Here is a 16802-nt window from a genome sequence, read left to right as displayed (position 1 = left end):
AGTTTTATGGTTTTGGGTCTTCCGTTTAGGACTTTAATCCGTTTTGGGTTAATTTTTGTGCATGGTGTAAGATAGGGGTTCAATTTCATTCTTCTGCATGTGGTTATGGAGTTTTCCAAACACTATTTATTGAAGACACTATCCTTTCCCCATTGAGTATTCTTAACTTCCTTGTCAAGTATTAGTTGACTGTATATGTGAGAATTTATTTCTGAACTTTTCATTTTGTTCCATTGGTCTATGTGTCTATTTTTATGCCAGTACCATAGTATTTTGGTTATTATAGCTTTGTAGTATAGTTTGAAATAAGGAATTGTGATGCTTTGCTCTTCTTTCTCAGGCTTGCTTTGGCTATTCATAATCTATTGTGGTTCCATAGAAGTTTTAGGATGGGTTTTCTTAATCCTGTGAAAAATTCCAGTGGGATTTTGATAGGGACTGCACTGAATCTATAGATAGACTTGGTTAGTATGGACATTTTAACAATATTGATTCTTCTGATCCATGAACATGGGATATCTTTCCATTTGTGTCTTCTTCAATTTCTTTCATCAAATTCTTACAGCTTTCAGTGTACAGCTCTTTCATCCTCTTTGTTAAATTTATTCCTGTTTTATTGTTTTCAATGCTAATGTGAATGAGATTTTTTAAATTTTTTTTTAGATGTTTTACTGTTAGTATATATAAATGCAACTACTTTCTTGATGTTGATTTTGTATCCTACAACTTTACTGAATTTGTTGATGAGTTCTAATTACTTTTTGATGGATTTTCTATATATAAGATCATATGTTCTGCAAAGATGATCTTACTTCCTCCATTTCTTTTTGGATTCCTTTTATTTCTTTCTCTTGCCTGATCACTAGGGCTAGGACTTCCAGCACAAGTTGAATAGGTGTGGTGAGAGGGGGTATTTTTTTTTTTAAGGTTTTATTTATTTGACAGAGAGACAGTCAGAAAGAGAGGGAACACAAGCAGGGGAGTGGGAGAGGAAGAAGCAGGCTCCCAGAGGAGCAGGGAACCCGACGTGGGGCTTGATCCCAGGACCCTGGGATCATGCCCAGAGCCAAAGGCAGATGCTTAATGACTGAGCCACTCAGGTGCCCCAAGGGGGTATCCTTGTCTTGTTCCTGATCTTAGAGGAAACACTTGCAACCATACATTGTTGAGTATGATATTAACTGTGGGCTTGTTACATATGGCCTTTATTATACTTAGATATGTTCCTCCTTTACCTAATTTGTTTAACATATTTATCAAGAAAAGATGTTGTACATTGTCAAATGTTTTTTCTACATCTATGGTGATGAGTAAATGATTTTTATCCTTTACTCTATTAATATGGTGTCACATTGATTGATTTGTATATGTAGAACCATCCTTGAATCCCAGAGATAAATGACACTGGATCATAGTGTATGATCCTTTCAATGTGCTATTGAATTTGATGTGCAAATATTTTATTGAGGATTTTTGCATCTGTATCCATCAGGGATGTTGATCTTTGTTTTCTTACAGTGTTCTTATCTTTCTTTGGTATCAGGGTAATGCTCCCTTTGTAAAATTAATTTGGGAGTATTTCCTTCTATTATATTTTTTGGAACAGTTTGAGAAGAATTGGTGTTAAGTTTTCTTTAAATGTTTTGTAGAATTCAACCGTGAAACCATAAAATCCTGAGTTTTCTTTGTTGGGAGGTTTTTAATTACTGATTCAATCTCCTTACTCATTATTGGTCCCTTCAGATTCCCCATATATTCATGCTTCAGTCTTGGTAGGTATGTTTCTAGAACTTTTTTCATTTCTTCTAGGTTATCCAATTTGTTGGCATATAATTGGTCATCATAGTCTTAAGATTCTTATATTTCTGTGGTATCAGTTGCACTGTCTTCTCTTTCATTTCTGATTTTATTCAAGTCTTGTTTCTTAGTCTAGCTAAAGGTTAGTTGATTTAGTTTATTGTTGAAAAACCATCTCTAGTTTCATTGATCCTTTCTATTATTTTTCTAGTCTCTATTACATTTATTTCTGATCTGATGTTTGTGATTTCCTTCATTCTACTAACTTTGGGTTTAATTTTTTTTCTAGTTCCTTGAGGTATAGTTAGGTTTTTATTTAAGATCACTGACCTCAGTTCACATTTTGGTTTCACATTCAAGAGCTCTGTGTTCTTGTCTAAGTCACTTAATTACTCTCTGCCTCAATTTATCTCTAAAATAGGAAAAAAACCAGTACTTGCTTCATACAGTTCTTGTGAGGACTAACATAGCTGATCAAAATAAGTCAGTTAGCAGGATGTATGGTGCATAATAACTCAATGAATCCTAGAGGCTATTATGATTTAATATCTGTCTCCCTGGCTGCAGTTCAAGTCCCACGGGGTAGAGCTCACTGTCATATGCCCAGCATTTGGGACATGCTGGGTTGGGGCCAGCCCAGCATGAAGGTGAAGAATGAATCTGTCCTACCTCACACTTGATGTTCACTTGCAGATTTGTCAGCAACCGCTGGATTTTTTCAATGAAAATAAGGTCCACAGACAGGTTATGGAATTTGCTTTCAAACTTGTTGATGACATCATTGGCCTGTAAAGATATATCAAAAGTAAAGGAGAGGGGTTTAATTTGAAACTTACAGACTTTGAAAGCAGAGGGGGACAGGCTCAATTTTTTGGAAAGGGGGCTTGGCAGGCCCATCAGGCAATGAGCAAGGGTGTCCTGGGAGTCTGCCTGGAGGTCAGGGACCGGGCTCTCCCACCTGGTCCAGGTATTCACTCTCCATCTTCTCCATGTTCATCATGATTAAACTTTCAACAAACTCTATTCGGGAAGCTTCCTTCTCCAGTCGATGACACAGTGAGTCAATTTCTTCAGAAGAAAAGTTGCCTCCCTCAGAAAACAATCTGCAAATAGTTTGAGAGAAATCCAAGCCACTGATCAGACCTGAAATTTCCCACGCATCCCAAAAACTATGGTTGACAAAGCTTTAGAAAGTATAAGATCATAGAAAAATGAATACAAGAGATTCAAAGATAGAAGCAGTGAAATAACCCAAATGTCCTTCAAGGGAGGAAGAGAGAAACAACATGTGGTGTATGCACACAATGGAGTAGTATTCAGCCTTAAGGTGGAATGACGTTCTGACACATGCTACATGATGAGTCTTGAAGATATTATGTTAAGTGAAATAAGCCAGATACACAAAAGGACAAACACCGTATGATTTCACTTATATGAGGCACCTATGGTAGTCAAATTCACAGAGACAAAAAATGGAATTATGTCAGGTGCTGGGGGAGGAGAATGGGAGTTAGCGTTTAATGCATTCAGAGTTTCAGCTGGAGATGATGAAAAATTGTGGAGATGGATGTTGGTGATGGTTGCACAACAATGGGAATGTACTTAATGCCACTGAACTAACTATCCACCTGAAAAATGGTAAAAATGGACAGTTCTATGTCATATATTTTGTCACAATAAAAAAGTAAGGGGGAAACAAGACCACGTCTTGGTAGAGAAAGCCCAGTGCCCACAGAGGCCCCGGACGCGGGCTCCCACCTGCAGTGCTTGATGAACTCGATGTTGGTTAGGCGAAGCTTGCCCAGGCTCTCCTCCAAGTACTGGCGGAAGCTGCGCAGGGACACCTGGATGACATCAACATAGCTAAGCAGCTCCTGGTGCAGCGTGCTGCTGAGAGTAACCAGCCTGGGGGACACAGGAGGGCAGGCTGGGACCCCGGTGTGGATGGGCAGCCTGGAGGCTGCTTGCGCTCCACTGCTGTGCCCAGGTTTGGGGCCACCAGAACCATGGCCATATTCCTCTAGGTAGAAAAAGGGGCTAAAACGAAGTTCATAATGCTAGCGTGTGCAGGACACAGTGTGGAACTCTCCATGTGCTGTATCAGAGGACATCCCTCCTCTCTCTGGCCCTCGCCCCCGAATTACTGAAGGAGTCCCCAGGTCCCACTGGATCTTCACCCTCCCTGGAGAGCTCTCTCTCTCTCTAACTCCCAGCAATGTGGCTCCTGTGGCTGGTGCTCTCCCGAAGGAGTACCCTGCAATTTCCTCTTTATCTTTAAATCCACCCTAACCAGCTGCCTCTTGTGTACCTGACACCTGTGAGGGCTCCTCACCTGTTACCTGAATGAGGCCTCCCTGAGTATGTAAGAGCCTCCATCTCAAATCCCTGAATGGTCTCCTCGGAACCCCTTGCTCTGCTGTGAGCACATCCCCACCTCAAGCTGGGCCCGTGCTCCTTCCTGAGGAGAAAATTACCTTCCTCCATCCCAGGCCAAGGGGCCCTCCTGCAGGAAGCTCTTCCTGACTCCCCTCGACGCAAGTGGCCTTTCCCCACATGCACATTTCAGGGCAGGTTAGAAGCATCCCTGCATGCTGACCATGTGCACCCTTTTCTCTCCCTGGCTGCTCACCCAGCCCCCAGCCCCCAGCCCCCTGCCAGACAGTTCACACAGTTAGACTCTGACTCATGTGAAGAGGTGAGCTGAAAAGAGAAGGTTGCTGTGGGGCCCGGAAAAGGGAGACTTATCCACCAGGAGAGAGCAGCCAAAGGCTGGCACCTCATGTCTGGGATTCCAGGGCCACGAGGCCAGGGTGGAGATTTCCATGCACCTCACCTCTGGCTCTTTGTGGCGTTCAAGAAGATGTGCTCCATGTCGTAAATCTTGCGGCGGAAGTTTTTGCTCTTTATGTTTTGCTCTTCTTGGAACTGGCAGAACATCAGCCTCTCCTTCCTTAGTGTCTCGGTCACCCCAGCACAGTGGCTGTCCAGCCGCTCTTGATGAAGCAAGAGCTCAGCTGAAAAAGGACAAGGGGTAGCTGAGGACCTCTGGAATCTCAAGTCACCTCAGGACGTTCCTCTCCTGGATGGTGACAGCTGCCCTGGCCAGGGCTTGGCTTGGGAATGGGTGCAGATCTGAGAGAGGCCAATCAGAGACTGCTGCAGGGTCTCTAACTGGAGAGGAGGCTGTGAGCAGGGAGGTCCCTGCTTGGAAAGACACCCAGGAGCAGGTGGGTTGGGTGGAGGGTGTTGGGAAGCGGGGGGGATTGTGGTGAGAGAGTCTAGAGAAAACACCAGCACAACGCTGCACAAGGCAGTCGGAGTTTGCTCCTTTCTATCAGTGACTACTTTTTCCAGGGAGCTTGAATTCCAAAGCATTTATAAGGTGGTGTAAACAGAACCAGGACTTGGCTTCAAGGGCTCCATCATGGGCCTTTAGAGCTTTAGGCCTCAGCCCCGGGTGAGCCCACCCTATCTTCCTACTGTCTGCAGGTGAAAGAGCTGTCATCCCAGCTCGGCCAAAAATGAGTGCAGGGACTCTGGGACATTGTTTCCCTGACCTCGATCTCCCCATTGTGCACTGGAGCAGGGAGCCAGGGAAGGGGCAGGAAATCAGCCTTCATGGAGTATCTCAATTTATATTTATATTTAACGTACACATTTTCCAGTTGAACACAATGAGGCTCCAAAGCCAAGAAGGGCTCCCCAAGCCACAAGCACTGGGACTCCAGGCCAGGCTGTCTGATTCTACAACTCTGTCACTGTTCAAGCAGAAGGAGTTTGGTTGGGGCCATGTGGGGTCACTCTGGGAGCTCAAAGGGTCTATGAAAAATCTTGAAGTGTGACACAAGTGAAAACCCAACAGGGTCATTGAGGATCCAACTGAAAATATGCCACCCTCTGATAGAGCCCTCTGCCTAAGAGAGAAATGGCATCTCTTTTTAAGTTATAAATTATAAGCTTAAATTAATGGATACCATTTGCTCGTGATTCCTCACTGTACCCTTTCAGGGAGAGTTAATTACCACCAACAGTATCCCCTTCTGCAAGTAAGGAAGGGATCAGAGAGGTCAGGTAACATGTCCAGAGTCACACAGCTAGAGAGGCTGAGCCTAATACTCTGATTCCTGAGCTATAGGCTTGCCTGAGAGCATCTGCTATGCAGGCATGTATCTGATAGGTGTGTGAGCATATCTGGTATTCACACTGCTAAAACAGGACAATACTCTTCATTCTAGCATCTAAAGTCCCGTTTAAAAAAAATTTTTTTTTTCAATCTCAAATGTGGCTTCTGAGTACTGCTTTCTCTGCCAGCCTGGGAGGTGGAACCCTCACACGAGGACACCTAATGAATGCAGAACCCAGGCAGCATAGACTCCAGCTGTCTGGGGCAGGGAGGCCTTCTCAAGCAGGGGCTGTACCTGCCCTGACGTTATGGATGTCCTTTTCAATGCGCTTGGCTCTTGGCTCATGTAGATGCTGATGCAGTTCCAATTCTGAATCCAGCTCATCGATCTTGGTGGCCACCATGACCCGGGTTTTGAGGATACATTGGTCAAACCACTTCTCTAGGTGCTCGAAAAAGCCCGTTCGAAGTCTGAGGGAGAGACCAGTGAGGGTCAGCTCTGCCAGCAGTGTGACCAGGGAGAGAGCTTTCCAAATTGATACAGAAAGTGCTTCCCCCTTTCACTTCTTCCTCATTTTATTTCCCAACTATATTATATTCCTTTGTCTGGATGGACTGTCATGAATTTAGCCAGACTCCTGCTGGAGGACATTGGATGGTTTCCAACCATTTGTTCTTCAAAAAAAGGCTGCAATGAATAACCTTGTACCTAAGTCAAGTGTAGAAACATTTCTATAGGATACATTCTCTGAACTGGAATTGTTCAATCAAAGGCTAAAATACATGTGTGGTGCTTGAAGATATGTCTTAACTGCTTTCATGGTGAGGCAACCGGAACTGCCATCTGCAATAACAGTTCCCATTTCTCCACAGCCTCGAAGCAGATTGCCAAACTTTTGAATTTGACAATTTCATCATGGTATGACTGAAATTGAGCACACTGGCATGTGTTTTAAGACTATTTAATTTCTTTTTCTACATATTATCCGTTAATACCTTTTACCCATTTCTCCATTTCTCACTTTTGGAAACTCTTTGGTAGTATCTTTTGGTTGTATCTTCTCAAGAGGGATGCACATATAACCCTATGTCCACAATTCCACTCTCAGTTATATATCTAACAGAAATGGAGACATATCTCCGTTTGCCAAAACACTCGTACACGAACGTTCAGAGGGGAATTGTTCCATTCCCCAATGAAAAACAGCCCAAACATGCATCAGTAGTAGAATGGATAAAGAAAATGGGTTCTGTATTTTTATAATGGAATACTAGACAGAAATAAAAATGAGCTGAAACCACATTCAAAAATAAGTATGAATCTCGCAAACATAATGAAAGAATTCCAACATAAAAGAATACGTTTTCTATGATTCCATTTAAATAAAGTTCAAAACCAAGCAAAAGAAGTTAGAATACATGAAATGAATACATGAAGGGACTCCCAGAGAGTTGGTCATGTTCTATTTTGGGGGAAGTAGTGGTTACCAGGTGCGTTCTCTTTGGATAATTCATTGAGCTATACATTGCATGATTTCCATACTTTTCAGTATTGTATCCTTCAATATACAAATCCAATTAGTTTAACACAGAATTATTTTTCTGGTTAACCCTAAGGCCAGATGGCATAATGCTTGGCTCAAGACTCTGGAATCATATGGTCTAGATTCATATCCTAGATCCAACCACTTCCTATCTCAGAGATCTTTTCCAAATTACTAACTCTCTGATCTTCAGTTTCTTTGTCTGTAACATAGGCTAATTATAGTACCCCCTTCATAGTTATTGAGAGTAATAAATCCTCTCAATCAATTTTAGCTCTTGTGGTGGTCCTTGTTTTTCTTCTTTAAGGAGAAGACAGACTATGCCTATGACAGAGAAAGGAGAAAGGATGAGTTTCAAGTCAAATTTTCAAGGTGAGATGATGATGAGGTGAAAGAGAGAGTCCAAAAGCCTGACTTAACTCCTTTTAGTCCCTACCCATGTCTACACATAGGAGGTAGACTAAATCAGGTGATCTCTAGCTGATTAGTCCTAGCTATGACATTGTAAAGTCAGGAGTGCAATGAAAATGCTATTCTAAAGGCAATTGCAAATTTCCACACTGGGTCCAAATTCAAAAACAGAGGCCCAGAAACTTGGGAGTTAGGGGAGGTAAATTCTCAGTGATAGAATTATGGGTCATTTTTATATTCTTCATTGTACTTTTTTCAATTTTCTAATTTTCTGCAATTAATGTGTCATATAATCAGAGCCAAATACCATACGGATGTATACTCATACCTAGTGTCTATAGCTACATAGTTATTAAAAAAAAAAAAAAGGAAAGAGGGAGGGAAGGAAGGAAAGAAGGAAGGGAAACTGCAAGATTCCACATGTGCCAGGGGTTCTAACATCTTGCAGGGAAAACACTATTTCTTATGTACAAGGCCCAGGCCAGCAAGGCAACCTGGGACAGGTGGAGGGAGCCAGTCTCACAGAAGATTATCTGTGACTGCAAATAATTCCTGGAAATTTACTATTTTTTTAAATTGTTTCTCATCTCAACCCTCAGTTACCTACACGTTTTCTTTTTCCAACTGAAGCTAGTCCAATCTTTTGTTATAATACCTCACCTTGTTAATAAAATTTAGGACAGGAGAACAAGAATAAAAGGGATTTCTACTCACTGTTTCTTAATTTGTAAAACTAGTCTGGATGGAATGATCACTTGTTCTAGCAAGTTGGCACTGGAAATGTCATTGATGAGAATGGTGGAAAGGTTGGAATGGGCCTCCTTGCAACTCTCTTCTTGTTGTTCCAGGGTTAGGAAGACAAAATAAGTGTGTCCACTGGAGGTTGTGAAGGACTCCATGTCTTCATAGGAGATCTTCCCCAGACTCTCTTCCTGGGCTTCAGCCTATGCAGAAGAGAAGACTTTAGACTTGACGTCATCAGACAGACCTGGGGATCCAACTACAAGATCCTTGATATCAAGGTTGTAAACCTGTGGGCTGAATCTTGCCTATAATTATTTTTGCCCAGTATAGTGCTTTCGAAATCAGGAAATTCTACAAAGAATTTGGATTTTGGATTTCTCTTAAAAATCAGAAACTCTGGCAATTCTGAGTCTCCATCCCCATGTGGCATTATTGGCTGGAGCTGAGTAATGACTGCACAGTTGCCTTAGACTGAATGTTGGGTGCTCTCTGAAATTCATATCCCCAATGTGTTGGTATTTGGAGGTGGGCTTTTAGGAGGTGATTAGGTCAGGAGGGCAGAGACCTCATGAATGGGATTAGTGCCCTTATAAAAGAGTTGGTTCTTTCCACCATATGAAGACACAGTGAGAGAAGATGACTGTCTAGAACCAGGAAGTGGGACCTCACCACACACCAAATCTGCCAGCACCTTGATCTTGGGCTTCCCAGCCTCCAGAACTGTGAGCAATAAATTTCTGTTGTTTATAAGCTGCCTAGTTTATGGTATTCTGTTATAGCAGCCCCAACAGACTAAGACAATTGTCCTTACCACTTGTCATTATTTTACACTTGGTTTCCAGACCTCTTTTCTATTGCCTGCCTGTGGGCATCTGAATTTGGGATCCCTGCTCAAAAACAAGTCTCCAATGCTAATTCTTCTACAGCAATATAGGAAGAGAGTCTTGCAATTCATAATTATGGAATTCAAGTTACTGTTCTATGAGTTGGAATATGTTTTGAGGACAAGATTTTTTTTAAAGATTTTATTTATTTATTTGACAGAGAGACAGCCAGCGAGAGAGGGAACACAAGCACGGGGAGTGGGAGAGGAAGAAGCAGGCTCCCAGCGGAGAAGCCTGATGTGGGGCTCAATCCCATAATGCAGGGATCACGCCCTGAGCCAAAGGCAGACGCTTAACGACTGAGCCACCCAGGCACCCCTTGAGGACAAGATTTATTAACATGAGAGTAACTTCCCTGCACTCCAAGGAGAGCTCTGTCTGCCAACTTGGATATGGATCTTTTCTGCTACATAAGAGAATGGGAAGAGAGAGGGAATGGAGAGGCTAGGATGGTCTACACAGGAAAGAAGAGCTGGGAAAGAGATGACCAGGGAAGGTCAAGGAAAACCAGACAGTTAAGGGGTGACTTCAGAGTAGGTTGTTAGGAAAGATGTTAGGAAAAGAAAGTGAATTTTAAAAAGCATTGTTGTGAGATAAGAATTGGATTCTTGTGGACAAAATAAAAGATGTGCATACATTTGTAAATCCCAATGGAGACTGCACCACTGGGGACCCCAGCTTGTATTAGGGATATGCAGAGTGAGCCTAGCATGCTTGCCCCATACCCAAGAATGGATCCATTATTGACCTACCTCATCCATAAATAAACTCTCATGCTCTTCCTCTTCCTCCTCCTCCCCCTGCTTCTCTTCCTCTTCATGCTTCTCTTCCTTCTCCTTCACCTCCTCCTCCTCTTTTTCCTCCTCCTCCTCCTTCTTCTTCTTCCTCTTCTCCTTCTCCTCCCTCTCCTCCACCTTTTCATTCTCTTTCTCCTCCTCCTCCTTTTTCTCCTCCTCTGTCTCCTCGCCTTGAACCATCATGTTTTCCTGGTTCAGGGATGGTTTTAAGGAGCTGTGTCTTTCAACTTGCATTTTTTCGGATTCCTGAACAGACTCCTCACTGGACTCATCCATCTTGTCACTCAGTACAGACTGCTCCTGCTGGCTCACTGCCATCTCTTTAGTTAAGGAGGACTCAGTTTCTTGATCATCTTCTTCCATCTCTTCTATTGGCCTGGAGGGACTTGTCCCACTACTTTCACCTTCCTCACTTTTGCTCATTTCCACATTAGCCCTCTGTTTGCTTCTCCATTTTCTCATACTGTCCTGGAAGTGCTTTTCGTGTGCTTCTGTTGATGACCAACCCCAAAGCACAAGGAAACACTGGTTACCAAAGTAGCCTGGACTGGGCCCACCCAGCCCACAAATGTACAAGAGTAAAGTCAGAGAGTATCAGACTCGAATTATAATAGCATTACCTGGTTCCCTGAATTTGAAAATGACTTCCCCATCCAAGGTCTACAAAGAAAAACCACAGGGCACTGAGTAAGCAGCACTGACTTTCTCCAGAGGGCCACTCCTAAGGGCAACTCTTTTCATTTAAGTAGAAGGACCCACCCTTCTCCTTCAATATCTGATGTGGGCCTTGACTACTTATTTCCCTGGGGTAATCAGAGTGTTCCCCAACCAACCAGGGAATCAGTCTTCCTTAATCCCAAGCAGGCCAGCTAATCTTTCTATCACACAATAGGCATGAGTAAATAAACTCTCATTCTGGCATTTTTGTAGTGATCTGGGGCAAAGACAAGAAAGTGTAAATTGAGGGATGTAGACACACGGGCAGGAATCTGCTGCTCCCAGTGCTGGATGTGAACATACAGAATGAACATGCTTTACATGACCTGGGAGCCCCTTCATTAACCCTACAAATTCTGATTCATAGGCTCTAGATGAAGTCGTGAATATACCGTGCCATGGATGACAGGTGGGCTGTAGAGTTTGCAAGTCTGGATTTGAATCCCAGCTCCTTTCAAGCTGAGTGACCTCGGCCAAGCCCCTTAAGCTCTATGGGACTCAATCCCTCACGCCATAGAGATCATAATAGCACCTCAACTTGAACCCAGGCAACCGGACCAATCTCAAAGTGAAGATGGTGAGCTCACCCTCCTATAGCTTGAGCTCCACCTCAACCTAGGTACCTGAAGCAGCATTTACTAGCAACTGGAACAGAGATCTCTGCTGAGCAGAGGGCTTTTCTGGGGAGCTGGGGACCTGAATATATGAGAAAGCCTCAGCTAGGTTCAGTGATAACCGCAAGTAGTGTCAGCTCTGGCCACGCAGGGCTCTGGCTGGCTGTGCGGGAAAGAGACAAATCTAGGAGGGTCAGACCCGGACATTCCACGCAGTCATGCATTTACCCAGGGAGTATTCACTGTGTCTGAATCTTGTGCAAGACACTGTGCGAAGGGCAAGCGAAGCCAAATCAAAATTAGTGAGGCATAACCTGCCCTTCAGGAAACACCTACTCTCCATGTTCTGCTCTCCTGTATTTGCCAGCAGCCAGCATACAGGCACACCCAGAGAGAGGAGAGGGGACGGGGAGGGGGGGGCGTGAGTGTCTGGGACACTTGTCCCTGGTAGTGGAAGGCTGGCTGGCTCTGGGATGTGTGGAGACAGAAGGCTGCCAGCACAGGAGCAGGATGAGGAAGGCCGGGGACAGGGGGAAAGGGGCCTATGCAGGAAGAGTGGGGAGCTTGCTAAAGCAGGGAGGGGCAAGGTGGGAACCAGATGTGGGAGCCTCTGTGGTCGTCAAGGACTGTGAGGTGGATTTGGCAGGGGCTGCCGAGTTGGCGGGGGGAGACTTCTGAGCCAGAGAGAGGGCAGGTCTGAGCGGTATTTTAGGAGGGTTACGTGGCAGTGGTAGGGAGGACGAATGGAAATCCGAGTCCTAGAAATCGTCTTTTCATCATAATTCCATACAAGCCTGAGGCCTGAATTCGGAGCCTTCAACCTCTTTTAATCTAAGAAAGAGATGGTCTCTTTTAGAGACGCCTTCCACTTCTTACTCCTTGCTGTCCTGACAGTCTAACTCGGCAGGGGTTAGTGAAGGTGGCGTGCGAAGGCAGATCAGAGCTAGAAGATACGCTCCCCCTCTGCTTCTCTGTGAGTGGCCAGGCGTTTGCACCACTTTCCTACCTGTTCGAAGATCTCGCGAATGTAGAAGTGGCTGCTGAGCGTGGAGCTGTAGGAGTTCAGTTCTTGCAGTATAATCACGGGATACTCCATCACTTCCTTTGTCAGGAGCTTGTGGAAACACTCATACCTGGGAGCGGGGTAGGGGAGACCACCTTCTAAGGGGGGCTCCACTGAGTGTGGGAGACCCCAACAAAGAACCATGCCGCAGGCCACACCGAGATGGGTTGGGAGCTGCAGTTTGCTCTGCATGGAGCCCCGCCTGCGTCTCCTTTCCCTCTGGCAATCCTGGGTTTGTTTTGCTATTTTTCTGATCCTACGAGGAATACACACTCTTTGTAGAACATTTGGAAAACACACACAGGAGATTTTCTGTTTGTTGTAACATGGGTTCTGATTTCCTGTCCACAGTCCTAACCCTGTCCTTGAACTTTACCTGCGTCATCCCATCAAACCCGCCAGTGCCCCAGGGATCAGGCTTCATCTGTTTCCCAGGCAAGGAGACAAGGCTGGGGGGTGTGGTGTGAAGTGACTTATTTGCCTCAAAATACACTTCTGAAACTAAGTACTGAAACTGAGTACTTGCAATCATTTGGCAGTGCAATTTCATTTCTACGAATGGTCCCTATAGAATTAGTTGTACAAGGGCACAAAGATATGAGACAGTTCACAGAGAACCGTTTTTAATATTGAGAAATTGGAACAAATCTTATAAAGCTAATCAACTGGGTGATGGTTAGACCATTATGAAGCACCCGTATTAATGAATTCTGTGTGGTCATTAGAAAATGGACATCTATCTGCAGTTAGGGACCTACTTGCATTGCATGATCCAACCTTCTTTGAAAAAACACTGTGTATGTGTTTATATCCATGTAAATAAAGGTACATGCCCACGAAAAGGAAGAGGTGGGCAGGAAATGAGAGGGAAATTTCTACATGTTTGTATTGGTTAACTTTTTTCTTTAACAAAGAGCACCTATGTTTTAAAATTTGAAAAGGTAGTGGGAGGGCCCATGCTCTTGACCTTTAAACTACATGGCCTTGAAATCTCCCTCCATAAACTTTTCAGATCAAAGTTCTTGCTGGAAGATTGTGCTGGCTGAGAGCAGAGCCACAAAAGACCACTAGGACACTCTCCAAAGCTAGAGGCAACATTGAATCTTGAGCTCGCTGAGGACACCCTGGGCTCCTAAGCAGGCAGCCTCTGATCTTGAATACGAATTTCAGGCCATTCTCTTCTGTCTTTTGGGATCTGGTCTGCCTACCTGTATTTCATATTCTTCAGGAAATCTTTGGCCTTTTCCAGGTGAATCTTCAGTGTTTCCTCATGGTTTTGCTGCCTCAGTTGGTCCAAGAGCTTATCAAGGCGGGCCTCCTGGGCCTGGCAGCCACACCCAAAATAGGAGGAAGCAGATGTGTTACCAAAACTCAAAACTTGCAGAGTTCCCATGAGTGACATGCAGAGATCCCACCACCAGAACCGAGGGGCAGGTACCTCAGGGCAAACGCAGGACTTTTTCCTACAAAAAGGGGCACCAAATGTGCCACCACACTTACCTCAGTGCCATGGGCTCTTCTGTGATAATGTTCTTCTCTGTCTACTTTACATCCCTGGAGACCCAACTCAGATGGGACCCCTCAGGGACATGTCTCTCACACCCGTCCTGCCTGGCCAGGCCCCCCACTACACCTTCCCATGGCACCTGCCCCTTGCTCTCCTTGAGACCAGTTGTATTTAAAATCAGATGCTGGGTGTGCCCCTCTACTCCCTAGACTGTGTGAAGGCAGGTGGGGTGGGGGCCCAGCTCCTCTCCTGGGGGCACAGGGTGACTGCCTAGGTAGGTGTTTTGCACCGCCACCCCAGTGTGTCTGTCTGTCATGCACACTCTCTTAACACACACATTTGGATCCAGGGACCCATCACTAGCCCAGACCTGACAGGCAGATTTCCTCCACTGCCATCTAGGCCCACGACCAAGGTGAGGCTTGATTTCTCCATCTGTGTAAGTTTTATAGCTTGAAGTTTTACATTTGAGTCTAAGATAAGTTTGGGGTTAATTTTTATTTACTATATGATAAAAATGGTGAGAGGGTTTTTCTGTTTTTATCTGAATGCCGGCTGAGGTTACAGGCCACCAGGCAGAGCCATCGGCTGCGGACTTCTCTTCTGTCCCTGCAGGGCCCCCGGGCTCTAGGAGCTGCACCTGCTCCTCCAGGCTGTGCTTCTGCCGCTGCTGCTCCATCCGCTTCTCCAGCTCCAGGTCCTGCGCCGACAGCATGCTCTGATGTGCCTCCCACAGCTGCACGGCCTCTTGGAAGTAGCTGAAGAGATCCGAGCTCTGCCATTCTGTCTGCTTTGCCAGGCTCTCGAAGGATTTCTGCAGCGGCAGAACCCAGAGGAGGGGCCTTGGAGGCCAACTGGCCCAGGGCGTGGAGGAGGCCCCCCCCACAGGGCTCCCTCGCCAGCCAGTGGAGGCCCCACCTCTCCCAGGACAGGTTGTCACTGCCTGGGTACCATCCCTCACGGTCATCTTCCTGGGTCACACATTGGCTCATGGCCCTTCCTCCTCTGGGACAGCTTCTGGTCTGCCCAAAGCCATGCTCTCAGTCTGGCTGACCCAGAATTCCCATCTCTAGACCTGTCCCATATCCTCTGAAGTCACTCGTGGGAAGAAGGGGAAGTTTGGGGCCTCGAAGAAAGCAGGAGCCCCCACAGACAGCAGCCTGGGCACCCGGGTGGGCCACACCCATCTCCGCCTCGGCAGCTCTCCTTCTTTGGAGTTCCCAGATTCTTAGCATCTGAGCCGAACACCACACTCTGCTGTGAATCCTCACCTCTTCCCATTTTATGGATGTATTTCATGCTCTCATTGGAGTCCGCAAACTCGGTCTAGGAACTAAATTTGGTTCTCTGCCCTTTTTTGTGTGGCCCTCAGAGCTAAGCATAGATTTTACATGTTTTAACGGCTGAAAAAAATCAGATGAAGATATTGAATGATGTGGAAATTATATGAAATTCAAATTTCAGTGTTCATGAATAAAATTGTCTTGAAGCACAACCACGCCCATTTGTCCCAGTGTTGCCCACAGCGGCTTTTGTGTGACAACAGCAGAGTGAGGATTTGCTACAGAGGCCTGACGGCCCACAGAGAACCGAAATATTTTCTATCTGGCCTTTAGCAGAAAATGTTTCCCCAGCCAGTTCCAGATTCTAAGCATCTTGGGGCAGGGGCTTGTGACTCCCCGTGACCCCTTGGGCACACAGACTCAGCGAGGGCTCCAAGGAGCATCACTACCCCAGCCCAGACAGCGTGGCTGTCAGCGGGCAGCTGGGGGGTCGCGTGTGCGCCTGGAGCACCGGCCCAGAGGGACTGCCCCAGAGGGGCGGCCAGGACCAGGGAAATGGACTCCCTGGTGACAAGAAAGCTGGGGGCCCCCAGACTCCGGTCTTCTCCCCCCCCCACTCCCCAGCTGAGTGGGTCCCCAGCTACGCACATCCAAGAGCTCCAGCTCCTCCTCCACCTTGCTCTGCAGCACTCCCACCATCTGGAAGAAGTAGGGGCTCACCAGGCTCTCTGCCTCCTCCTCGGTAAAGGCTTTCCAGTCCAGCAGCTGCTTCTGGAGGGGAACAGGGCAGAACCTGGCTTAGGACTGGTGCGGGCTTCACCGCAGGGCTTGGCCCTGCCCCGCTGAGGTCTGCCTCTCACTCAGCCTCAGGGGAAACCCTCACAGCAGCTGAGATGGTCCATCTTTACGGTCCGCTCACCAAGTCTAGGAGCCCTGTGCTATCCCCGTTGTCTCACAGAATCCCCTGAAGGTGTTCTCCTTAGCCCCGTTTGACAGATGAGAAAACCAAGGCTCAGAGGAGTGGGGGAACTTGCTGTAGGCCACACATCTGGCAAGTGGGGGCGCTGGGATCTGAAGTCAGAACTGTCCTGCAGACCCTGAGACATCATCAGCCATGCTATGGCCTCAGTGTGGCTGCAAGTCAGACGGGGCTCCTATCGCCTATGGCTGAATTCCTCCGATGCCAACTCGAAAGCAGGCTTCTTCATATTAATAAAGCCTTGGTTTATGCAACAAATCTAATATAAACCAACCTCCCCGAAAGAAGAATTGTCTATAGTTGTATGCTTCCAATGCTGCTGACTAGGGATACCAAGCA

At 45.9% G+C, this 16802-nt stretch overlaps 1 protein-coding gene across 1 annotated transcript in view; it reads right to left on the bottom strand.

Annotated features, from left to right (window-relative positions):
- CCDC180 (coiled-coil domain containing 180) overlaps positions 1-16802 on the bottom strand; it is a 67975-nt gene that overhangs the window by 29145 nt on the left and 22028 nt on the right. Inside the window, exons 15-26 of the mRNA XM_034664157.1 lie at positions 16133-16255; positions 14842-15015; positions 13903-14018; positions 12638-12764; positions 10921-10960; positions 10256-10791; positions 8590-8819; positions 6216-6391; positions 4631-4811; positions 3556-3702; positions 2756-2900; positions 2467-2583 (exon numbers count right to left, since the gene is read on the bottom strand). Coding sequence (XP_034520048.1) covers positions 2467-2583; positions 2756-2900; positions 3556-3702; positions 4631-4811; positions 6216-6391; positions 8590-8819; positions 10256-10791; positions 10921-10960; positions 12638-12764; positions 13903-14018; positions 14842-15015; positions 16133-16255 — 2112 coding nt within the window. The remainder of the gene's footprint in view (positions 1-2466; positions 2584-2755; positions 2901-3555; positions 3703-4630; positions 4812-6215; positions 6392-8589; positions 8820-10255; positions 10792-10920; positions 10961-12637; positions 12765-13902; positions 14019-14841; positions 15016-16132; positions 16256-16802) is intronic.

This window comes from Ailuropoda melanoleuca, chromosome 7 (assembly GCF_002007445.2).
Source record: "Ailuropoda melanoleuca isolate Jingjing chromosome 7, ASM200744v2, whole genome shotgun sequence".
Classification (NCBI taxonomy): Eukaryota; Metazoa; Chordata; class Mammalia; order Carnivora; family Ursidae; genus Ailuropoda; species Ailuropoda melanoleuca.
The sequence above is the reverse complement of the archived record's forward strand: the minus strand, read 5'-3'. Positions and strand labels throughout refer to the sequence as shown.